At 36.9% G+C, this 27050-nt stretch overlaps 1 protein-coding gene and 1 long non-coding RNA gene across 2 annotated transcripts; both read right to left on the reverse strand.

Moving 5' to 3' along the window:
- Positions 1 to 4626: 4626 nt before the first annotated feature.
- Positions 4627 to 13603, reverse strand: LOC109496080. The gene is made up of 3 exons (XR_002151904.3): positions 13138 to 13603; positions 9350 to 9401; positions 4627 to 4880 (listed from the first exon to the last, which is right to left on the reverse strand). It is a non-coding gene; the product is annotated as an uncharacterized LOC109496080 (long non-coding RNA).
- A 762-nt stretch (positions 13604 to 14365) lies between these two features.
- SLC7A13 (solute carrier family 7 member 13) lies at positions 14366 to 26791 on the reverse strand. The gene is given in 5 exon segments (XM_006943293.5): positions 14366 to 14814; positions 14817 to 14943; positions 17253 to 17614; positions 21661 to 21786; positions 26110 to 26791. Coding segments are annotated over 5 exon segments (1425 nt in total). The 3' UTR covers positions 14366 to 14686.
- Positions 26792 to 27050: the final 259 nt, after the last annotated feature.

The raw sequence follows: 27050 nt of genomic DNA on the forward strand, positions 1-27050 counted from the left end.
TTGAGAGCTTCAGGATCTTCTGTAAAATAGTTGCATCTGAGTCTTAAGGTCAATACCTCTGGCTTTAGGGTGGGAAGTCCGAGGGATAGGGGGGTTAGGGAATGAGAAGATGTAAAGACATTTGGCATTATTTTTCTCCTAGCTCAGCTTTCTCACACAAAAACTGAAAGAGTCTCAGTAACCTGCTATTGAATTGGCCCATAGGTGAGGAGTTTTGTTACCCTACACAGAAAATTCCAAGCCAAGTTCCAGAAGCCCTATCTATGCTCAAGTTTCTAAAGATAAAATCCAAATGACACAGACTTAGGGAGAGGGGGTGGCATTTCACACTATATTCTAGTTATCTAAAGAAATAAGGAGTTGACCAAATGTCCATCCATAAATGAATGGATAAACAAAGCATGGCATATACATACAAGAGAATATTATTCAGTCCTAAAAAGAAAAGAAATTCTAGGGGACCCTGGATGGCTCAGTCAGTTAAGCATCTGATTTGATTTTAGCTCAGGTCGTGATCTCTCGGTTCATGAGATCGAGCCCCATGTTGGGCTCTCTGCTGACAGCATGGAGCCTGCTTGGAATTCTCTCTCTCCCTCTCTCTCTCTGCCCCTCCTCTGCTCTACTCTCTCCCTTTCAAAATAAATACATAAGCTTAAAAAAAAAAAAGAAAAGAAAAAAGAAAGAAAGAAATTCTAACATAGGCTACAACATGGATGAACCTTGAAGACGTTATGCTAAGTGAAATAAGCCAGTCACAAAAGGACAAATATTGTGTGATTCCACTTACATGAGGTAACTAGAAAAATCTAGAGGTGGATGGTGGTAATAATGGTTGCACAACAATGTGAAATGTACTTAATGCCTCAGAACTATACATTTTTAAAATGGTTAAAATGGTAAATTTTATGTTATGTAGATTTTACCACAGTAAATAGAAAACAGTATAGAGTTGAGCTGCCCAGTTCTTCAGGATGCCCTCAAATGCATACTTCCTAAGTTAGAGATCATTCTATAGTAACCCTCTCTCTGTTTCTAATGCTCCTATCATCTCTCCACCAAAGTCTCCAGTTTCTTCATCATGTTGCTCTTCCCCCCTCCCCACTTCCTGGGTACTGCAATTTCCCCAGCAGCTAGCTGTTCATAAGCTTTCTTTAGCACCTGGGAAATTTTGTTTTCTTCCAGCATTAGTTGTGAATCATAGTCATTTCCTTCCTTCCCCCGGTTTTCACTGCCGGGTACTGAAGAAGAGGAAGCTTCAAGCTTCAGGATGGGGGAGGAAAGGAAAATAATCCTCCAGTGTGAACCAGAGTTTGGGTCTTTGGTTTGTTTTTCTTTGGTTGTCCTAAAGAACATGAAACAAGTTAGATAGCCTCCCTGCAGCTACATAAGAGATTCATATCTCTCCTACCAGCACAACTTCAAACCCTTGTGTTAAAAGAAGAGCTTCATCTTCCTTGGTTGCATTTCAAAAGTCTCTTCCATTGATTCAGCATGGGAGGACTCCATGACCAACTGTACCTTTCCAATAACTATAAAACACCCACCCACACCACCCAAGTCAAGGGATAGGGGATTTTTGGTAGTGTCTTACCACACTGACCTAAGAATCAGAATAAAAGATAATACAGGTAAAGTCTCCACCTGTTCTTAACATGGAAGCTCAATAAATGATACACATTTTAAAGACCAGAACCATATGTAAGTATCATGGAAGAACTTTAAACATTACCTGAATCTTTTTAGGATCAATGAAGTTGGATGAACAAGGGAATGACATGTTCGTAGCTGTCCTTCAGGAAGATGAAATTAGCACCAGTGAGGAAGATGGGTTGGAAAAGAATGCAACTAGATGCTGAAAAAGTAATTGGAAGGTAAGGGGTTTTTCACGTAACACTTCTGACACTAATGCTAGAATGTTTTCCAAAACATGAAGCAGCCAATTCTCAGATTCTCTGGACACCAACTGGATGTTCAACAATTCAATTCAATACTGATGTGTAACCAAAGTTCGTGCAGCCTCCACAGGTTAAGGGTTCAGTACCATAAGGCTGTCCCCTACTTCAGATGCTAATCACAAATCCTGAGCCTCCCCCCATACTTGTGACCAACAGGCTACGAAACCATGGTTGCCACTACACCTCTCCAGGTTTGATAATTTGCTAGAACAGCTCACAGAACTCAGGAACACACCTTACTTATATTTACTGGTATATTACAAAGGACATTTTAAAAGATACAAATGAATAACCAGATAAAGAGGCACATAGGGCAAGATCTGGAAGGGTCCTGCCCAGGAGTTTCTGTCAGCCCTAGAGATGGAGCGTTCCATTCTCCTGGCATGTGGATGTGTTTGGCAACCTAGAAATTCTCTGAAATCCATCATGCAGGGGTTTTTAAGGAGGTTTTATTACATAGATACAGTTTAGTAAATCATTGGCCATTAGTGATTAATTCAATCTCCAGCCCCCCTCCCCTTACCAGATTGGAAAGGTGAGGCTGAAAAGTATAAGCTTCCAAGTAAGGCTTGATGTTTCCAGTGACCAGCCCCCCTCCTGAAGCTACCTAGGGTCTCACCAAGAGTCACCTTGTTAGAACAAAAGAAGCTCCTATCACCTTATCACTCAGGAAATTCCAAGGGTTTAGGAAGAATGCCAAGAATGGGGGAAAAAGACCAAATATCTTTCTATGATACCAAAGGAGAGTATTGCAGAAGCTGCTAGGAAAAAAAAAAGAACTTTGGTTGTTGGTGTTGGAAAATACCCCAGCACTGATGGTTAGAAGTTAAGGACTTGTCCTAAAAAAGTAGATGCAGTAATGGAAAGGAGAAAAGCAATGTGAGAAACACTGTCAAGGTAGCATTAATAGAATGAGATTGCCCATTAAATATGAGGAAGTGGGGGACTCAAAGATGACCCTTAAGTATGAGTCTACATTGCTAGGAAGATATTAATGCTGCCTACTGAGAGATAAAAGTAGAGTAGACTACTCTAAAGATATTCAATTTTATACATGCTGAGTTTGAAATATCAGTAAAAGATTCTAGTGCAACAGCTCAAGTTGGGAAATGAAAATATTAGGGTACAGTTAAGTAACAATTTTATACTGTATTGAAAGAACTGCTTCTTTGAGATTGGATCAACCCACATAAAACTTTGGGACATGTTGATATTTTTTCCTCTCCATGTGATATCCTCTCCATCTTCAACTTTTGAAAGAAACGCACACATTTGGAAATAATTTCCACTACTAAGTTGAGAAACAGGCATACTCCAAATAAGAAGAAAATATAAAATATAAATGAATCCTTAAAACACTTACCTTTAGACACTTTCCAGAGAAATGTCTATCACTGACCTAGGGGCTGGAGAATGCTTTTGTCTGTGCGGTATGCTAATTATAGTCATGTTTCTGAAGATGGGTTCATATTTTCCTTTCCCTTTCATTTAGTTTTGAGAGGTTTTCTTTTCTTTCTGATTTTCTGTATTCTGAAATGTACCCCTTCAAAACTTGAAAAGAACACGTAGCTTGGCCATGTTCTTTAGTATACTTAACTTTTTGAGTTGTCAACCATTTCTAATAGAAATAGAAAGTTGGCAGTAGAGAGTTGGCAAGATGTAGTGGGAAGGGGGAGAGAGGAGAGGAGAGGTTTTGAGGCACACGAGGCTGGTGGGTAACTTCTACACAATCTCAGACATACTATTTGGCAACAAGCTCTGGTTCTAGTAATTAGCATTAATGTTTTCAACTTTGCTGAACATTATCTAAGGCTGTTTAAGAAGCCTTGACACTTGTGGAATGAAAGGTAATTCTCTCCTAACATGTCAGAAATTCTTTCATCCATTCTATCTTGTTATAAAAATAAGAATCAGTAGAGCATGGATCCCTGAGATTGAATGGCTGACTTGCTCATTTCATAGTTGCCTGATTTAGAGTAGCGTCCAAAAATAATCTAAATAATTTGCCTCTGTAGAACAGCTATTTTTACTGCACATATGTAACGATTGCTGGGTACTTATTCTAGGCTCCACAACTTACATGCACAATTTTGTGTAGGCCTCACAACAATCCTATGAGAATGGAATATTGTCATGCACACCTCCATCGTCAGTATTAACCTGAAAACAAAATCTCCAGAGACTGATAATTGTCACTCTCAAACTTTCTCTATACCCTAATTTAGAAACTCTGGCTGGATATTCTCTCATACTTGAGCTTGAGCCCTCATTTTACTAGTTTTACCACAGTTAAAATCTCCTTGATGTAGTCAGTCCCTAAATCTGCCATTCTGTCCCTCTGTCATTACTGATGCACAAGTTTGTGAATGAACATTTCCCTCATCAGACCAGAGGCTAAGTCTTCCAATGACTGGGGTTTGAAGACTACTAATCCCATGAGACTCAACAAAGGCCATTTTTCAACTCATATATAAGATGAAGAAAGCATATGGCACTGCCCCATTAGTGGCTTTTTTCCCTCAACCACAGATGCATGCCCATAATCTTTCAGTGGCTTTCCAGAAGAGCAACCAAAGAAACTACAGCATTGATTCTTCGATGACTTTGGCTTTTCAAAACCGTATGTCTCAGATTCAGCCTTTAGGCTCATAAAATATTTAGACATAAATCATTTACTTGTTTCCAGTGGACTTTACACAAATTTAATCATTGGTTTAAGTCATTTCCTTTATATTGACCTAAAGTAACTTGGATTCTGTTGAACCAGCATCAAAACATCACAAAGTTTTGAGTTCTTATGATTTCTGCAGAACTTGCAATCAGGCTTTTAAAAAATTCCAAAACAAGAATGAGTTTTGAGTTCAGTTGTGACATCAAGAATTATGTGAGCCAGAATTTTTCAGTGAAAAACACAATTCGTGTTTCCTGTAAGCAAAAGAAAATAATATTATCTTTCAATTTTATGTATGTCTTTTAAAAGTACAAACTGCTATGGTAAGATTGAGACCAACAGATGATGAAATTCAAGTAGAAACTCTGGTTGCTGCCCAGAATGAACCCATCAATTCAGAAAGGGAAGAGAATTACAGAGGCCACAGGCTTTTATAAGGAACACCTTGTTCTGTAGAAACCTCTCTGCTGCACTCAATTTGTTTTAATTAGTTCTGTTTATGGCAAAACGCTAAATGCATATTATATAAATTGAAATTTGATACTTCAGGAGCCTGTAAGATTTTCAGATAAAATCCCAGATAGAATGAGAGACAAGGTCTGTCCTTAACACAGTTCAAAGAGATTTCTCATGAGGAACTCCAGGATAATTTCCCATGATGAGATGGGCTACTTTATTAGCGGTAAGTAGCACAACACAATGTTCTATGGAGAGTTCATATTTTTCCATGTAGCATGTTGTCATAAGTTCTCTAGAGGAACTATATCTACTAAGTTTTTTTTCTACTAAGATTTTTACAGAATTTGTTTAGATACTATTTTACCATTTCTAGCAATTTAGAGTCAACAACAGTCACTAGAAACTCATTTGTACACTTATTTATTCCTCTAATAAAAATTTATTACATACCTACTATGTTTAGTTGTTTTATAAATTTTATGGATTATTTACCATGTGTCACATGTTGAACATAAAAAATATATATATGTATGTGTGTGTGTGTGTGTGTGTGTGTGTGTGTGTGTATATATACATATATATATGGCTATATATAAGGCTGTGCCTGCCTCCAATTTACATAGTCTCATTAGGCCAAATCATGAGTGTTATTAAGACAGTTTTTAAAATAAAAGAAGGTAGGAGTGCCTGGGTGGCTCAGTCGGTTAACTGTCTGACTTCGGCTCAGGTCATGATCTCACAGTTTGTGAGTTCTATCCCTTATCAGGCTCTGTGCTGGCAGCTTAGAGTCTGGACCCTGCTTCGAATTCTGTGTCTCCCTCTCTCTCTGTTCCTCCCCTGCTCATTCTCTGTCTCTCTCTCCTTCAAAAATAAATAAAAACATTAATAAAAAAATTTTTAATAAAAAAAGATAGAGGTCTCAATCAATTTAAAATAATGTTAACTACTATTTATTTAGATTTTGTCATATGCCAGTCACTGAGAAAAATATCTTGTTTTTTTTTAAATACAATTTATTGTCAAGTTGGCTAATATATAGTGTATACAAGTGTGCTCTTGGTTTTGGGGGTAAATTCCCATGGTTCATCGCTTACGTACAACACCCAGTGCTCATCCCAACAAGTGCCCTCCTCAGTGCATTACCCATTTTCCCCTCTTCCCCCACCCCCAACCCTCAGTTTGTTCTCTGTATTTAAGAGCTTATGGTTTGCCTCCCTTCCTCCCTGTTTGTAACTATTTTTCCCCTTCCCCTCCCCCAAGGTCTTCTGTTAATTCTCTCATGTTCCACATATGAGCAAAGCATATGATATCTGTCTTTCTCTCACTGACTTATTTCACTTAGCATAATACCCTCCAGTTCCATCCACATGGCTGCAGATGGCAGGATTTCATTCTTTCTCATTGCCAAGTAGTATTTCATTTTATATATAAAACACAGTATTCATCAGTTGATGGACATTTAGGCTCTTTCCATAATTTGGCTATTGTTGAAAGGGCTGCGATAAACATTGGGGTACATGTGCCCCTATGAATCAGCACTCCTATATCCTTTGTATATAAATTCCTAGTAGTGCTATTGTTGGGTCATAGGATAGTTTTTATTTTTAATTTTTTAAGGAACCTCCTCACTGTTTTCCAGAGCATCTGCACCATTTTAATATGACTTCCATACAAACTTAAGTGGTAAGTTTAACTCTAGTTTATAAATGATAAAACAGATTTAAAGAGATTTATTACCATCTCTCTTCACTTAGTGACCACCACCAAGCACCCTGCATTTTACCACTTTTGCCAGTTAAAATATTTTTAGCTTAAAGTAGAATAACTGGTAAAAGTGTCTTAAATCATAAGCATGTTCAATTAAAGTCTGGAGACAAGCAGTTCCAGGGGAGGTTAAATTTTCAGCCTAACAACATGAGGGTTCTGTCTGTTTCTCCATGGTTCTCCTACCTTTCAACTCAAGCCCACAAGATGGCTGGAACAGCTTCAAGTATCACATCTTTACAGGACAAAATCCATGAAAGGAAAGGATGGAAAACTTTTTCTGGTTTCTGGTTTCGCTTTTTTTTTTTTTTTAATGTTTATTTTTTAGTGTGGGGGAGGGCCAGAGAGAAGGAGTCACAGAATCCCAAGCAGGTTTCGTGCTGTCAGTACAGAGCCAATCTCCAGGTGAGATCATGTGAGATCATGACCTGAGCTGAAATCAAGAGCTCAAACTCATGAACTGTGAGATCATGACCAGAACCCAAATCAAAAGTTGGTCACTTAACCAACTGAGCCACCCCGGCACCCTTGGTTTCTGTCTTTTAACTGGGGAGAACAATCTTTCTTAGAAACTCTACACCAGATTTTCCCTTACATTTTATTGGCAAAAACTAGATCACATGCCCACCCCTAAGTTAATCACAGCCAAGAAGCATGGGATTACAGTGATTAGCTAAGATCAATTATGATTCATCCCCTGAAGTTGGAAATGATTTTGCTTTTTACTTAAAATTGGTTTTTGCTTAGCAAGGGAGAAGGGAACAAGCAATAGGATCTCCCTTGTGCTGAAGTGCCCATAGATTCTATGTAATGAAGACTTTTCTAGCTTGCCACCACACATATCTTCCTCCATAGGACTAACACAGACAGGAATTTTGAATGACCAATTAACCTAAAAATGTAGGACTGGAGAGTAATAAAGATATAGGACATCTTTGTAGATTTTAAGCTGTGAATGAGGTCAGCCATTGAAAAAGAAGATTTTGCATTATACCATGAAACACAATGAAATATCACTTTTTTGTTTTAAAACAATTTATGTCATTGAGACAAAGATTTATAAGTCAATCTCTTTCCACACCTTTCCTTTAAATTTTTTAAAAGTAAATAGTCTTAACAATTCAGATTTTTTTTTTCTTGCCTGCCACCGGCTCCAATTCAGATTTCTTGACTGACATAGTATTTATTTTTAAAAATCTTTGCAACATATATTTTAAAATTCTTAAATGTATTGGAGTGCCTGGGTGGCTCAGTCGATTAAGTATCCAACTTTGGCTCAGGTCATGGTTCATGAGTTCGAGCCCCATATCGGGCTCTGTTCTGACAGCTCAGCCTGCTTCAGATTCTGTATCTCCCTCTCTCTCTCTGCTCCTCCCCTGTTTGTACTCTGTGTCTCTCTCAGAAATAAAAATAAACATTAAAAAATAAAAATAAGTAAAAATAAATTCTTAAATGTATTGAAACTTAAGCTTCTAAGATAAGATGGCAGACTGAACGAAGCCCCTCTATTTAAGCCCCTCTTCTGGAATCCAACTAAAACTATCGCAGAGGAAATTTTTACATAAATAACTCCATAAAGAAGGAGGGAAAGAGGAAAGCAATAAAATATTAGAAACTGGAAAGTGAATTCATGAAAGGTAACTGATTAGCAGACTCAAGAGAGTGGGTCCCTAAACTAAAAGTGGAAAAGCTGAGAAGCAATCTGGCTTCTAACGCAGACTGCTCAGAGCATCACATAAAGTCATGGAATTACACAGGCCTGGAGAAGGGGGCGGAAGTTGCAGCACTTTAATAGGGAGGTTAAGTGAAAATAATGTCTAGCTTCCCCATTCTACTCCTCACCCATAGTAACTGCTCCTATCCTACCCTACTACTGATTTCTGGGAGACATCAGCACAGTTGGGATTCTACACACTGTGAAAATAAGAGATTTAAATGTAATTATATATACCTATTACTAAGTGCTGAGACTGTGCTTTCTAGTCCTTTTCCAGCTCAGCTCCCAGTAACCAGCAGACAGAGCCTTGCCCTGAGAAGGTTAGATTTCCTTGGGGAACCTGACCAGCCCAAGATGACAGATATACAGATTCTAACTTTGGGAAGTCCTCAACAAGTAGCCCACCCATATCACCATATACAGTAATCCCCCCTAATCCATAAGGTATTCATTCCAAGACCCCCACTGGCTGCCTGAAACCACAGATAGTACTAAACCTTACATATACTATTTTTTTCCTATATGTACACACCGATGATAAAGTTTAATTTATAAATAAGACACCTTAAGGTATTAACAACAATATCTAAGAAAATGGAATAATTTTAATGACATACTGTAATAAAAGCAATGTGAATGTGGTCTCCCTTTCTCTCTTAAAATCTCTTATTGTACTGTACCCACCCTTCTTCTTGTGATATGAGATGATAAAATGCCTATGTGATGAGATGAAACTAGGTGAGTGACATAGGCATTGTGACTTAGTGTTAGGCTACTACTGACCTTCTGTCAACATGCAGGAGGTTGCTTCCAGACCATGGTTGACTGCAGGTAACTGAAAACATAGAAATTGAAACTATAGATAAGAGGGACTACTCTAGTCAGTTTTCAATTTCATAAACCTCATGCACACATTCAGAATTCCGATCAACTTTTTGATTCATTAATTATAAGCAGACAGTGAAGGCTTACAAAACATCTGAGAAACCCTACTTCAACATGGACAACAGAAATACAAGTATGGATATTGAATCTATGAGCCAAAGAATATGTTACTAAAAAGTAATGCAAATAAGACCTATAATAATTAAAATGAAGGAAGAGGGAGGCATGAGGAAATCTCCAGAGTGTAGATTAAAAATAGGGAAGAAAGAATAGACTCAGAAGACCAGTCCAGGAGGTCCAACACCAAAATAATAAAAACTCTAGAAAAAGAAAACAACAGAAACAGAGAGTAAGAACTTACCAATGTAATGATCCAGAAAAATTTCCCCAAACCAAAAAAAAATATTTTCTATAGTGAAAAGGCTCATTGAAGGTCCAACACCATAAGTGAAAATAAAGGGAAGCTTAATTTTTTCCTTCATCTTAACGTTTCAGAAGTGCCTTACTTAGAAATATAATGCTGAAGCTTTATTCTCTACAAACTTATTGTGTGACTTTTCTACATTCAAGTAGTTTGTTTCTCATGCTTCTAAATGAGCCCTTAACTATAAGCTGGGAAACATCCCAACATGCCTAAGGCATTGGCATAGGGCTGACACTTAAGCAAAATGACTTTTCTTACCTTCCTACTAGCTTCGCATACAAGAAATTGAACAAAGCAACTGAGAGGGATATCATCTCCAAAAACCCCGTCTTTTAAGCCTAATGGAAAGACACAAACAGAGCCACTGCAGCACAATTATTTCCTTCACAACCACATCATTAGCCTAGACAACAAAACATGGCATAAATAGCAACATCAAGGCTCTTGCTTGTCCAGACGCCTGGGTGGCTCTCAGGTCATGATCTCACAGTTCGTGAATTTGAGCCCCACATTGGGCTCGCTGCTGTCAGCCTGTCAGCACAGAGCCCACTTTGGATCTTCTGTCCCCCTCTCCCTACCCTTCCTCCTCACATGCTCTCCCCAAAATAAATAAATATTTAAGGAAAAAAAAAAAGATTCTTGCTTGTCAAGAATTCCCAGGGCTTTCTTTGTCTGCTAGGGTCTCTGACATCAGGATCATAATAATCCAGCTCTGGAGATTACCTGGCTATGATCCTTACGTCTAGTTTATGGTCTCTTGTGAAATACTGATCCTGTCCTTTCAGGACAAGTTGCTAATATGGAGGCTCACAGTATGACATCCTGGGATAGAGTTTCAGATCCTTCCAGATTGCATATTTTAGCTCCAATTCTAGCATGGAGATGAGTTGATACCCACAGAAAGAAGTAAAAAAGGGTGGCCTTCATGAATGAGCCTGCATGGCTCTAAGAGATTACCACACAAACCGGGAATTGAATTTAATAACTAGGAAGACCTAGCTTCGTGGGTTGAATATTAGCTCCCCTAAAGAATATCTACTTGGAACACTAGAATGAGATCTTATTTGGAATAAGGGTCTTTGTGGTGTAATTAAGGATCTCAAGATGAAATTGTCCTGGATTTAGGGTGAGTTTCCTTTTAAAAGAGAGGAGAAGGAGATTTGACATACAGAGAGATAAGGGGAAGAAGACAGAGGCCAATACCAGAGTGATGCAGCTACAAGCCAAGCAAAGTCAAGGATTTCAGCCATCACTAGATCACATCCTCCCCAGAAAGAACCAATCTTGCCCATACCTTGATTTCGGACTTCTATCCCCAAAGCTGTGAGAGAATAAATTTCTATTTTTCTTAAGCTACCAAATTTGTGATAATTTGTTATGGCAACCAACCCTAGGAAGCTAATACACCCTCTCAGAGATATTCTGAACCTGCTCTGGCTAGAGAGAAAGTGAAAGTTCCTCAGGTGTCATCTGCTGGGCCGATTTCATGAAACAAGAGTTAATATCTCTAAGGCCCTATTTATACAATAGAGATGGATTACTTTTAAACTTCAAAGTACAGTCTTACACAACTAATTAATTTCCATAATTCACTTGGGTCAAATAGGTGTCATTAACTGCACTTCAGAGTATAGCAAATAAGCCCCTTGCATAACATCATCAAAGGAATTCTTGACAGATGACTTCAAAACAGACACTACTTAAAGTAAATATTATAGGAAAGTAAAGCACTCATGGTCAGGAGTGGTACAAAAAGAATTGAAAAGCAGAAGATTTGCTATACACACATTCTAGAAGGTCTTATTTCCATATCATACATATATGTATATGTATATGTATATACATACATATATGTGTATGTATATGTAATGTTAATACATATATTATAATAGGAAAAATATATATATCATAGAAAAATATATATATATATATTACAGAAAATTCATGCTGCAATTTTCCCTTGAAAGACAAATGTTAAAATCCTGGCTTTTGCTACCATCAGCCTGTTGTGGAACAAACGTCAAAAGTTTCCCTGAGAAGTTTTATTGACCTGACAGACTTGTAGAGGGGATATCTATCCCACATTGTCTTAGAGTAGGCATGTCTCAAGCCATAATTTATAGGAAATACTTAGGAGGTTGAATTGTGCTATGGTTCCAAAACAACAAACAAAACTATAATATTTAGAATAAGGGACATGATAGCTGGGTTCTACTCTGCCACAATCAGACCATATCTGGAAAGTCTACATTGTCTGCAGCATAAAAATCGGGGGTTTCTTAACATAAAAAGATCCTAGTGAGGGGTTAAGGAATCAAGGTTTTCAAAAGTAACAACTCCTGAATACTGGGCAGGGCAGCACATGGGGGGTGAGGGCAGCAGTGTGTAAATCTGGAAAAGTGAAGACTCAGAACCATGAGATGGCTATCACCAAAAATCTGAAAGGATGTAATGTGAAGAGAAGTTTACTTGATAGGTAGAAATCACATTTCATCTTCTTGTTAAGAAATGTTTTTGAAAGGCAAAACTCTCCAAAGATAAGACCAATGTCTTTAACGAATAGTGTCCCCCTACCCTTGGGACTATACAAGCATAGGCAGGTGAGTTACTTTGTGGGAGTGCTGTAGACATTTAACCTTTTCTCTAATTCTAATATTAATCAATTCTCTAAATCTAATATTAATCTAAATCTAATATTAATATTAATTCATCTAATATTAATCTAATCTCTAATTCTAATTATTAATCAAATCTGTGGTCTTCTCATCTACAATTTAAATATCTACTAGGTCCCCAGAATCTGAAGTTCTGATGCTGAATCTGAAAAATGTAAATGACTTCTATGGAAATAAATCCAGGAATTACTTTGCCACATACTGTGTTGCTGTACCTATCCTGCTAAGTTGAATATGTTATTGTGTAAGTGTGAATAATGTTTAACAATATGCCAAAATGAGATGGAACATGAAGACCTGGAAGGGGTGGTCCTTAGTTGGCAAGAATAGGGTATATGAGTTGGCTGAGAAAAATCAGAGTTCTACAGAGAAACAGAACCAATAGGAGATATATATATATATATATATATATATATATATATATATATATACACACACACACACATATATATATACACACATATATATATCATATAGGAAGACAAATACAGGAGAGAGAGATGGGGGCAGGAGAGAGAGAGAGAGAGAGAGAGAGAGAGAGAGAGAGAGAGAGAGAGAGATTGATTTACTTTAAGGAATTGGCTCACATGATTATGGGGGCTGGTGAGTCCAAATTCTTCCAGTGGACTGGCAGGCTGGAGAGTCACTGTTGCAGTTCAAGTCCAAAGGCCATCTGCTGACAGAATTCCTTCTTGCTCAGAAGAAGTCAGTGTTTCTATTAAAGTCTTCAACTAATTGGATGAGGTCTAAACACATTATGGAAGGGTACGTGCTTTATTCAAAGTCCACTGATTTAAATGTTAATCTCATCCAAGGAACACTTTCACAGAAACTTCCAGAATAATGTTTGGCCAAATATCTGGGCATCATGACCCAGCTAAATTGACACATAAAATTAGTCATCACATCAGGGGATGGATCCTCACAAGTGGGAAGTCCTTTGACGTATATGGGTATCAACTTGGAAGGATGAGGAGAGATGGGGAGAAGAGTTGGTTAACAAATGTCACTAAACACCTTCCCACATTGCCCCTATGCTTTCTGAAAGGACATCTCCAAACCCAGGTCCTTTAAAAGTCTAAGTTAAATAGACATATTTTATATGTTGATTGATAGTGGGTGGGCGCCATAACTGGGATACAGTCCACTCTGCCACCTGTTACCCACACTTTATACACATAATTACGTAGTTACAGATAAGTCACATTTTTTAAAGTTTATTTAATTATTTTGAGAGACAGAGAGAGACAGCAGGGAAGGGGCAGAGAGAGAGAGAGGGAGAGAGAGAATACCAAGCAGGCTCCTCGCTGATAGCACAGGGCTCGATCCCACCAACCATGAGATCATGACTCTGTGAGACCATGACCTCAGCTGAAACCAAGATTCAGACGCCTAACCCATTGAGCCACCCAGGTGCCTTGGTAAGTCACATTAAAAAAAATTTTTTTTTACATTTATTTATTTATTTTTGAGATATATAGCACGAGTTGGGGAAGGGGGGGGGGGCTCTGTCAGCACAAAGCCCAATGTGGGGCTTGAACTCACGAACAGTGTGATCATGACCTGAACCAAAGTTGGATGCTCAACTGACTGAGCCACTCAGGCGTCCCTTGATAAGTCACATTTTAATCAAATGAAAACATAGTAAACTTGTTCTTCTAAAACATCTCAGAATTTAGAAGGAGTACAAAAGAAAATAACCTAAAAACTCATGCTTCAAATAGCTTTTAGGTTGAAAAAATACAAATAGGGAAAAGCTAATCAGACAAATGGGGTTATTCTTTTATCTTCAGCACCAATGTAAGGACTCAGGAATGAAGAAGAGAACGCTTTTTTATTTTAATTGTTAACTTTTATCACAAAATCACCACAAATTCAGCAGTAAAGGGTGGGTGCAGAAAAAAATGGAAGAAAGGGGGAAATGTCATCAATGTATCAAACCATGCAAACCAAAACAGAGCTCTGGCTTTACATAACAATTTTTGTGTGATTTTTAAAACTAGGTACTATCATGGGCACTTCTTTATACACTATCTCATTCAAGAAAGAAAGTTACCATGGGCATTTCATCATTAATGTTCCATAATGTGCTTGATTTTTTTTTTTAATTTGGGAGTGCTTTTAAAAGGCTATTTTTTAAAAAGTTTGTACTTCTGACATCTGTTCTTCAGCCACATCAGGGATGCAAATATTAAACAGCAATTGTAAATGACATGTCATTTTCTCAAACCAAACCAACCTCAATTTGAGATATATTAAAGGATGTAAAATAGAAGTCCACTGAGAACAAAGAGGCACACATAAATATAACGCATATGTGGAGACTTCACCAAAGGGACCAAAACCAAGCATAGGCTGATGGCCATTGTTACCAAAGGTAATGGAAAAAACACCTGAAAAAAAATTCAAAAAATAAAATTAGATGTGAAAACCTATATGAAGTACTGCATATTTATATAAACAAAAGTAAGATATAAGTTAATGAAAGAAAACGGGTTAAATTATCTGAGTTTAGAATGTTGAAGACTCTCAATGTCAAGGCAATGGTTGAAGGGAATGAACATCTAGTGTTTGCCTGTTCATGAGTGGAAATAATCATGATCATTGGCTAGTAAGATAACCATCTTCTGATCTAGGCAGCATGAATTCATTAAAAGGGAGTTCCTAAAGCTCAGAAAGTCACAATTTTCCCAAGAAAATATCTCAAGGCAATAAGAAAGTCATATCAAAAACACAGAATATCCCTAGACACTCTGTTATTCAGGCAGATATTAACAGGTAAATATTATGACTTTATAGGCTCAGTACATTAAAAAAATTTCAAAACAAAAACTTTGGCCAAGACAATTCTACTTTTGGTGGGTTTTTGCTTTTGTTTTTGTTTTAGCCAAAAAACTTGAAGCCCTATTCTTGGTACCTGCTTTGCATTAGGATTGTTAAGGGTCCTGCACCAAATATTACCCAACCTAGGGAGAAAATTCAATAGGAAGTCACTTTTGATATATATCTTTAATAAATAGATATGAATCTATATCCCCAAAATATAACATAGCTATATTCATATTTATGAATCCCTTTAATTAAAAGATCATTCCCTTAGGGACTTAATTAAAAATTTCTTCTTGGGGCACCTGGCTGCCTCCATCAGTAGAGCATGCAACCCTTGATCTCATGGTGGTAAGTTCAAGCCCCAAGTTGGGCATAGAGCTTACATTAAAAAAAAAAAATTAAAAAAAAAAAAGAATCTCCTCCTAGTTTGTAAAACACCCCTAGGAAAGATGAAAGATAATTTGTCATCTCACAACTCAGTATCAATTATCAAATAACTGAGGAAAAAGAGCATTCATGTGGCATTCAAGACAAATGTTAATTACTTATACTTGTGGTTGCCCTTGCCTTCTTTTTAATGCAAACATGTATCAAATAATGATATAAACCATAATAACTATCAATGTCAGACTCTGGATTGTTTGCATGTCTTAGCTCATTTAATATATTCCACATTCCTAGGAGGTAGGCATTATTTTTTCCCATTTGAGACCTGAAGACACTGAGGATCAGAGATTAAAGAACAAAATGATCCCTTCTTCCCCACGTATTTTTTTTTTGAACACCTTCTGGAGGCCACCATATGGCAATAATCATACTATGAATTTTGGTTCACCTGACTGTTCAGATAGATTATACCCTGCCTAAGGGCAGAAGCCAAGTCTTACTTCTTTTTGCACCCAGAATACTTAGTAAGGTGCTTAAAATGTAGTTGCTTTCAATAACTGATACTCAAATACGCAACAGTTAGGGGATGGCTGGATGGAAGAAGTAGAAGGGAGGATGGAAAAGGAAGGTTGGTTGTAAGTCATTGGAACATTGCTTTCTTTCTCCCTGTGTTCTTTATTAAATTGTTTATAGTATATATTTCTTATATTTATTTGTATGTTCTAAAAGGCAAACACTCCAAAGGGACTGCCTAGATTTCAATCTTGACTCTACCACGCAGTGTGAGGTTGGGCAAGTAACAACTTTTCTAAACCTGTTTCCTCATCTGTAAAATGGGGATAAGAGTAGTATCTGCCTTTGGTATTACTGAGAGGATTAAATGTGATAATCCGAGAAAAGCTTTTAACATGAAGCCTGGCTCACCAAGACTATTCTGATAATCAGAGCATCAAGGTCACTTTTCTCCAATAGTATTCCTACACTGCCAAGTTTTTGTTTATTTTCTTTCCTACCATTAAAGGGCTCTCCTGTAAAACTCCTCCTCATCCCAAATGAAAGTAAGTTTAAAAGAAGTAAAGTGGAACAGATGGAATTTGTTGGTGATCAAATTAAGTTAGGTGGATGTTTCAGGACAGGAGATGTTATCACTTGCCTCTTCTATTTCCCACCTGCTAAATCTGAACCTGACTGTACAAGATTCCAATGTGCATAGGTAGCTACGTTAGTAAACTAAATAGTCTCTGGTCAAAAGACTCATAATGATCTGCCTCACCACCCAGAGGTTTATCTTTCTCTCTAGTAAACCTAATGGAACCCAAGAGATTTTAAACTGAGTAAAATCTACCCGATAAAAACTAAGACCAGATTACCTTTATGGGCTTCACAATTTGTTACTAATAAAAAGACCTACCCATATATGTTCTGAATATAGTCTTGAAACATGGTTACACCCAGTATATTTTATTTCACATGGAAAAAAAATTACCTTGTAAGGTCTAGGTAGATTTGGCTCCTGGTATCTCAGTTTTAGTATTCCTATCATTGATAATACAGACCAAATAAAAACTACAAAATAAAGATAGTTTATCAGGTCAGTGAGGTTTGTTGAGACAATGGCAATTGATGCCATGGTGACAAGTACTAGCACAGATATAAATGGAGAGGAGTGAATATTAAGCATATTAAATAGCAAAGGCAGTTGGCCCTCTTGGCCAGCCATATATGTTACTCTTGATGATTCAAGTACATTAACCAGAAGGTTGTTAAATATTGAAGCAGAAATACCAAAAGGAATAACCCTTGTTAATGAGGGGATTACTCTATCAGTTCACGTGATAGCCACAGCATCTGCAGAAAAATAAGAACACACAAAAGACAATGTATTAAAAATAAGAAATTAATGATAAACCTTTAAAGATTATCTCTAAATGAAAGCAGGAAATTCAAAAGGGAGTTAAGAAAGTTAAATTTTGTTTAATTTCATTATTTACTTTACATGTACCTAACACCATTTGCATATGTCCATTTTAGCCCTATCACACTGTATCATAAATGGTTACCATCTCATGCATCATCCCCAAAAGACCAGAAACTTCACTTCTTGAGGTCAAGTATCATTCATTTCTTTACTATAAAGGCTTGTACTTCAATAAGTCTCAGAAATGTTGTTTAAGTTTTCAATAATAATTGTGAAATGAAAGGTTGAATTGATGATTGCATGTTTATTTTCTAAAACTACAGAGTGCTAAGAGTTGCAATCAGAGTAAAAAAAAAAGCAACATTGCTGACACAGGAATGAGCCTTACAAAGGCCCCATGTTGTGGTGCAATTTTAAATACTTAATAGGAATTTAAAAATCAACCGTGTAGACAGAGAAAACAAATTACACACAGATTAAAACACTCAAGACATTTGGGTGCTTGTCTAAACTGGAGACTAGTGGTTCTCAATGGGAAGTGATTTTGCTCCTCAGGGATCTTTTGGCAATATCTGGAGGCATATTTTGGTTGTCACAACTGAAGAGGTTGTGAAGAGATCTTCTATTATAAACACTAACTCGTTACAAGTCAGTAGATTAAAAACGGTGCCAGTGAAGAAATGCACCCACTGCTTATGAGAAACTGAGTCCAATTCATATTATGTAGACATAAGGTCGGACAGATCATTTAGACACAGAGAACTAAGGTCTCGGTCTTTCAGTGGAATGAGCACATGAAGACCTAGTGTCCTTGGCAGTCGTGCTCTGGGGCGTTGCTCTGGGGCAGACGTTGCCTCTATGGCATCAACATAATGGCTTATAACAAATAGTAAAACTTGTTCAATATGACAAAATTAAATTATCATCAATGGTCCTTGTTCTTAAAAATATTTATTTTTGAGCCCATTTTAAACAGCCTTAAGTGCGTGCCTACTTCGGCAGCACATATATTAAACAGCCTTAAATGCTATTGTCACTTCTCTCTTTAGTGCTATTCTACAGTGTTGGGTCTTGTTTTAAAGTATTTCCTGTCTCACGTATTGTTCATTTCAAATAAAGTATTATTAGTTGTTCCTCCTGGACACCCACACCTCCACACATTTTCCATTTTCAAACACATATCAGAAATACTTATTTCTGGTAGTAAAGTCCTCATTTCCTGGTCTTTATTTCCTGTCATGCATTCTACAAACCCGGTTATAATTAGAGGAGGTTCTAGTCCAACTCTGCTATATAATCTTAATCTTTATTCCATAATTAATTTTTTTCTTTTTTCATTCTCTTCCTCATGTCATTTATTTTCTTTTATAATTGTATTATATACGCTTTTGGTAAGAAGTAAAATAAATAGCACTGAAGCACATAAACTAAAAAGTAAATGTCCCTCTCCTCACCAATCCTTCATTCATGCACCCCAGATGTAAGTACTGTTAGTATCTTTTTGGATATGCCTTCAGAAATTTTCTATGCCTATATAAGCATTCATGCAAGGTGTGTATGTGTGTGTGTGTGTGTGTATGTGTGTGTGTGTGCAGGCACACTTAGGCTTGATTTTTTTACTTTCCAATATATCTCGATCATATTAGTACATATGCATCCATCTAGTTATTTTAAAGAATGCTCAATATTCTATTATATAACTGTAAGTTAAATTAGTTACCAATTGGTGGATTTTTTAAATTTATTTAACATTTAGTTATTTTTGAGAGATAGAGAGACAGAGCATGAGTGGGGGATGGGCAGAGATCGAGGGAGACATGGAATCTGAAACAGTCTTCAGGCTCTGAGCTGTCAGCACAGAGCCGGATGCAGGGCTTGAACCCACAAACTACGAGATCATGACCTGAGCCAAAGTCGAACGTGTAACTGACTGAGCCACCCAGGTGCCCCTGCACACACCTCATTCTAGAAACATCCTTCCCACTGTGTTGTAAAACTTATTTAAAATTATGCCCATTTTTTTTCTAAGAGAACAATCAGCAAAGAAGCAGGTCAGAGCTCTAACACTGATCAAACAAAAACAATACATGATAAATAGCACTGGTTCTTTCTCCATATAAACCACAGAATCTAATATGTATCACAGCTTGGTATAATTTTTTTCAGTGTTCATCAAAGAAAATGTACCATCCAATTCACACCACATCTTAGATACTCTATATTCCTCTGGAACTTTTTGTGTCTTTTAAATACACTCATTTGATTGAAAACACTCCTTAATCCTTACATTTCATTAATTTAGAAATCTGTTTCTTTCACTTATAATTTATTTATTTCACTATATAAATTATACAGTTCTTAAAGAAAATTTGGGAAATCCAGGAAAGAACCAAGCAAAAATCACCCACAATATCATTCCAACAGATCTCCACCATTAACTATATACTTTCCATTTTATATCATAATATAGATCCTGCTTTTCCATCACTGTTACATTATAAACATTGTCCCTTTACTTTAAGTATTTACAACAATATGGTCTTTGAAAAAACTCAGAATGGGCCTATTATTTGGATTTCACTAAATTTTTTATTTATTTCAAATTTATTGGATACTTTGGTGATCTTTAATTTTTTGCCCTCATATGTAATGCTATGATTGTTGTTCCTATACATACATTTTTAATGTATAGCTCTAATTATTTTCTTAACTTAAATTCCTAATACAATAGAAGATAGATATTTGAATTCCAGAAAATTATTACAGGATCTAAACAAGGTCTGAGGATTATGCGCCTAGAAGAGTAAGCATTAAAAACCAAATTACAAGCAACTATAGTCAAAACACTTCATGGGTCTTCCTTCATGGGACTTCCACACGTGTGGAACAATTGTGCCACCCATAAAATTGCTGCAACTATTAGGACACCCCAGAGAAGATAATCATAATTTTTTAACAATGAGTGTGACCAGAGAAATGATAGTCATAACCAATGCCAGATTCAATGAACCATAACCTCTGGGTCACCTGGGCAACAGCCCTGACCACACCCTAATTAATTTTATAAATTTATTCTCTGCATAATCAAAGTAGTTAATAAATTACTACTTGTTCTTATCTAACTTAGCCTTTGGTTTGTTCCCACAAATACTCAACATCTTGATCATATCTAGTTTACATGTCCCTAAGACAACTAGAGCATTGTGAATCAATACTGATACCATTCAGGCAGATTCCTGAATGGCAGTAACACAAGACTCAAGGCAAAGTGTGTTAAGACTTTTATATTAAACCTCTCTTAGATTTACCTCCAGTGCCTCAAAGATTTATCAAACAGTAATAGCTACTCAAAAGAGATTATTCCTAAAGGTACTGGATGATAGTTTATATCGGAAGTTTATGTCATATTTCCAATATGTTCAGGACCCCTTTGCCACCATAAACTTTAGAGTAATTTATAATAAACATTATTATATTACATATTAATACTATTAATTATATCCAGTAATTGACCCTAACTTCTACCCTTTTAGCTGCTAATGTCCCACATTTCAAGTTTATCATTCTTTATGTCACCTAGAAGAATATTTAGAAAATAATTGTTGTAAAAGTTACAGGTTTTTTGGTAAAAGTTTTAACAGACCTAAGCACTGATTGTATGGTGTGACTCTGGTGAGGAAAGATCATGAAAGGGATACAAATATTTTGAACCTAGTCTGCATCATATGTCAGCATTATGGATATTTTTCCATATCATCAGAAACATGGTTTTCCATAGTATCATGCTTAAATCTAAAACTCTTTCCTAAGCCAAATCATACTCTTTGGCCCCTTCAATATTTTGAAAATTACAAGGTGACTCTATATAAAATAATGAAAAGCAAACAGTAGTCTGACTGGTAAAGTGATACTTACTTATACTAAATGGACTAGAACTGTCATTATTATTTATTGCCTTAGTCACTTGCATACAAACCTGAAGAAAGAATTTCCCTGGGTGTCAGAACAGTCATGTAGGAAATGTTAACCAGCAGATAAATGATAGTTACCAGAGGTAACACAGTAAATATGCATCTTGGGATTGTCTTTCTGGGTTTCTCAGCTCCCCTATAACATATAAAAGAGAAAAATAACAAGTGGTAAAAATTATGTCTTAAATTTATCTTTAAAACTGCTTCCTGCATTACCAATGGGGCTGAATTCTTCCTATCCACTCTGGCCACTGTCACACTTATTCATACACATAGGCACAAACACATTGATGAACTGCTACACACCTATCTCCTTTCTTGGATAATCTTGGTGTTAAGTGTAAAAAGGGGGACATTTTCTTCCGTTTCCTTATAGATGATAACATTTCTGAAGAAAGTCACAAGAATGAAAACCAAAGATGAGTCCATAAGACCCTGTATGGTTTGGAGACTACCTGTGTCTTCAGCCTCATCTGTTAGGTACAAGACACTTAATCTGGGTAGTGGAATACGATAGTGAGCAAAAACAAACATAAAGTCTAACCTCAAGAAGAGCTATATACAAATTAAATAATCACATAAATAAAAGTTATAATAGTGACTGTGGCAACTGTCCATATGAAAAGAAATACAGGGCTATGAAAATATATAACATGATAATTTGATGGTGCCCTGTGCTATCTGTGTCATAGGCCTACAGGTTTCAGTTTTTCAAAAATGTCATGCCCCCTATACCCATACTCTCATGTGGAATGTTCTTTCCTTTCCTAGTTGCCTGGTTTACCCTTACTCTTATTTTAGATTTCAGCAAAATTATAACTTGGGAACATAGGAGAGGAAGCTGTCCTCGGCTGGCAAAATTGTCCTATTATACATTCTCGCAGCAGGGCGCCTGGGTGACTCAGTCAGTTAAGCGTCCAACTGTGGCCCAGGTCATGATCTCATGGCTCTTGTGAGTTTGAGCCCTGCATTGGGGTCTCTGCTGTCACCACAGGAGCCTACTTTGGATCCTCTGTCCCCCTCTCTCTCTGTCCCTCCCCTGCTTGCTCTCTCTCTCTCTCAAAAAATAAACATTAAAAAAAAAGAAAATGAACATTCTCATAGCATATATGTAAAAAGTAAAAGAGTCAATCATAAATTCTCTTTCCCTGTAGGATCTTTGCCTTCCCTTTATGTCAGTATTAAGTGCAAAAAAAGAAAAGAGGTCATGATTTAGCATCATAGATAATGGATTTTCTAAGACAATCTTATTCTCAAATATTGTTCCATTTGTCACACTGTTTTCCCAAATTTTGCCATTCTCTGAGAATTATCCCTGACATAAATTATTGAGCATTATAGTTCTGTGTATATAATGTGGCCCTGTGTCCTGGCTGCTGGTGAGAGAACCAAGTAAGACCTCTGACTCACTGGAAGCCAATCGTTGTCACTACACAAGAAGATTCCTCTCAAGAATTTGAGCTAAATGTCGACAAAACTGAGAGAATCAGGAAAAAAAGCATCATAATGGTGGCAAAAAAAGAAAGGTGACTGATAGATCTAGTTTTTAAGTCCTAGAGCTTCCCTATCTCCTATTGCTCCTGAAGATTGATTACTCAGGTCTTCCTTGAAATACAGCATTATTCTTCCAGCAGGTTCCTCTTTTATTGTTTAAGCCAATGTGTGTGGGTTTCTGTTACTCAAAGCCAAATCCCTCTGGTTAATAACTATCTATCCTTCAATATATCTCAAATCTGTTTCATCTGTATCTGCCCAGGGGTGGAATATAATGCCCATGATATATAATAATATGAACTGCTTAAGCACTTAAAGAGTAAAGAATTAGAAAGTTCTCATTTAAATGCTGCCTGAACCATTTACTAGGTGTGGCCTTCTGGACAATTTATTGACTGCTAAGTTTTCAATTTCCTGACCTGTATTTTGGGGAGAATGGAAAATATAGAGACAATAAAATTCCAAGCAAATGCCTAGCACTCAATAAGTTATTAATGACTATGGTTATTAGTCAAAGATTTTGAACAAGCAAAAAGGCAACTTTTAGGATTAACTATACTTTCCTCTGGGCCTTTTACTCTTTCTTATTGTGTATCAGATTTATAGAGAGAAGGTAAGGAATATAACATAACATAACATAACATAACATAACATAACATAACATAACATAATTCAAAGTTATGGCCAGACAGTGAATATCCTTGGTCTTGAACTTAGAAGGTAGATGTTCCTACAGTGTGCTAAGTCAGCTGCCTACATATCATCTTTTTACAGGTAAAAGAGTTACTTAGAGCTTAGCTGTATTTAAAGTTTATTAAGTGAATTAACATCCCAGCATACACTGAAATTCCTTCACCTTTGTTTACTGCCAGCTGCTTGTGAAGAATTCTATAATAGTTTATAGGTAAGTAAATTTTGTGAATCATTTTCAGCAGAGAAAAATTATCAGGCAGTGAAACATCTCTGGCAATGGAACAAGATGAATAAAATCAAAACCAGAGATATCTCTTCTATCCTTTTAAGAGAGAGAAAGATGAAGCGAGACACAGAAAGGGAAAGTTGAGCTAATTATCCTAATCTTTTCAATTGCAGTGGCACATTTAATCACAAACTGCTTAAGACAGTAATCTCATCCCATAGCTTCCTTTTCTCAATACTTCACATTTTAACTCAATGCAGACTGACTTTCCTCTTGTATCCAAAGTTCACCAATGATTTCTTAGTGAAATGGCTTCTGCTCAATCCTCATACTTCTCAACTTTTGGAAGCACTTCACCATGTTGATTACACCCTCTTCTTGGAACATGTAGTGATTTTCTTTTATAATTCTCTAAACCTCCTCTGACTTCTTCATTGCATCTTCTTTCTCCACCTACCCTCTAAAGTTGGACTTCTCCAGTCATCTGTCTCCACTCCTATGCCATTTTGTTCTACTTCTCTTTATATGCTTCCCTTAGTAATCATATCTATTATCCAGCCCATCAGATGGAAACCATTTTTAAGTCACCCAAAGTTACATGCTGTGTCTTATATGCACCTTCATACTTCTGGTCTCCACAGCCTCACTCATATATTTTTACTGGTGGACTTTTTTGAGTTCAGTGAAAGTTGCCACCTTTTTGATGACACAGCTAAAGGTGATTTCACCATCTACTGAATTCTCATAGTAGTCATACTGTTCCCCCTTAAAACCACTTAATAAATACTATCATGCTGTTACTTATAAGCACAAAATCATAGTGATTTTAAGTCATAATGACCATTTTTCGGATGGAGAAAAAAAAAAAAAGTAAGTCCAGACAGGTAAAGATACCTGCCACAGTTCATAAGTGCTACAGGTCAGACCAAAACCTAGATTTTACCTCTTCCATTAGACTTTAGCCTCTTTAGGATAAAGCGTCCATATTACTCATCTTAAGGCACTACTACAGGGCTTCAAAAATAGTCAGTGTTTAATAAGATATTTGCTGACCAAATTATTTAATGAGTAATGGACACATCAGTGACTCGGGGTCCTAAGATTAAAGGAAATATCACATGTGTTTTAAGAGTAGAACCCACTTCACATTGAAAGGTTAAGGAAAAGAAATGGTAAAAAGGTTGAAGTTGAAAAAAATTAATAAATGGGGAAGATCCCTTAGGAGGTGAGAGGGAAAGGATAGAATTCAAGGGAAGAGACTGATTTTATTTTATTTATTTTTTATTTTATTTATTTTTTATTTTTTAATGTTTATTTATTTTTGAGAGAGAGAGAAAAACAGTCCAAATACAGAGGGGCAGAGAGAGAGGGAGACACAGATTCTGAAGCAGGCTCCAGGCTCCAAGCGGTCAGCACAGAGCCCAACGCAGGGCTCAAACTCTGAACTGAACTGCGGGATTGTGACCTGAGCCTAAGTCAGACACTCAAACAACCGAGCGACCCAGTCACCCTGAGACTGCATTTTAAAAATGCAGAGAGAAATCTTCTGTCTTGACACTGAAGGAAAGAGCATTAAATCCAGCCTCCGAGTAATTTAGTCCGTCTATGATTCTCTTCTCTTTAAAAGTACTTCAGAGCATAAGTATGTCACACCCACTCACAACACAAACACAGTCTGGCATTGGATCATTTCTGGATTCACAGTTTCATGGGAGGGGACTATTTCCACAATCCCAGAATTCATCCATTAACAGAAAGGAAACTAGATTGACATGGAGATCCCATATTTATGGCCCCAGAAAAGAAAGTGGAAAAAAAGAAGTCATTCAATAAAATAAGCACCTTTGAATGAAGGGGGGAAAACATTAAGACTGGGTGATAAGTGTAAGACTGCCATATTCTGATTCAATTTAGTAAGAATAAACATTGAATCATCATGTATTTAAAGTAAAACTCAAAATATACAAAAAGAAAGTACATTTCACATTGCATGCAGTAAGTCATGACTTGAGATTTTCTTTCTCAATGAATTGTTAATTACCTGCTATATATGTAAAACATCCCCCGCCTGAAAACGCAAAATATCCTTGGAAAATGGCTTCTATAAACTCAGAAGCTTCTGGAAAATCAGTATCAAAAGAGTTCTGGAATCTTTCTACATTCTCCTTCCTTCCTCTCACCAGCAGCACGACTCCACTCAGGGAAATAAGGCCGAGTATAGCCATTTTCAGCACTAGGCTCGCTGTCTGAAGCCAAGTCACCTCTTTCACACCACGAGAATTCAGAATTCCCACGGTCCACAATACGGCTAGCGCCAGACATTTCTTTGGCAGCTTTGGAGCAGAGCAGCTGGGATAAAAAGGCTCGATGCTGTACTCGGCGAGGAGTAGGGCTTGGCTGGCAGCTAACCCTGGCCCCAGAAACACGCTTGTCCAGAGATTCAGGAAAGAGATTAAGTTGCCGAAACATCTTTTGAGAAAATAGTAGTGAGCTCCACTGCGTGGAAAGGTTATACCTATCTCTGCTGAGCAGAGAGTGGTCATCACGGACAACAGGGCACAGACAGTCCAAATATACAGGGAGAGCCCCACATTCATGCGAGAGTATTTCAGTACCCCTTTGGGGGCCACAAAAATTCCTGCCCCAATTACATTAGTGATTCAAAAACTTGTGCCCCAGCAATATCCAAATATTCTCTTGAGTTGTATCTTCTCTTTATCCATTGTAATTGAGGTATTTTTTAATATAAAAATGTATATAAATTATAATTTCTGAATTTTCCTGCCCATCGTGCTGAAAAGGATATTCATGGATTCTCTGAAATAAAACAGTCCTGTCCTTTTTTGTTCCACCTTGTTAAATAGAGCCTATTTTCAATCATTAACAAAATATATGCGATGCATCCAAGTAAAATAGTGTGAAGTTACTTGGAAGTGTTTACTTTGACTTCTTTCTTAATTATTATAAAAATAATACATTCAG

This window comes from Felis catus, chromosome F2 (assembly GCF_018350175.1).
Source record: "Felis catus isolate Fca126 chromosome F2, F.catus_Fca126_mat1.0, whole genome shotgun sequence".
Classification (NCBI taxonomy): domain Eukaryota; kingdom Metazoa; phylum Chordata; class Mammalia; order Carnivora; family Felidae; genus Felis; species Felis catus.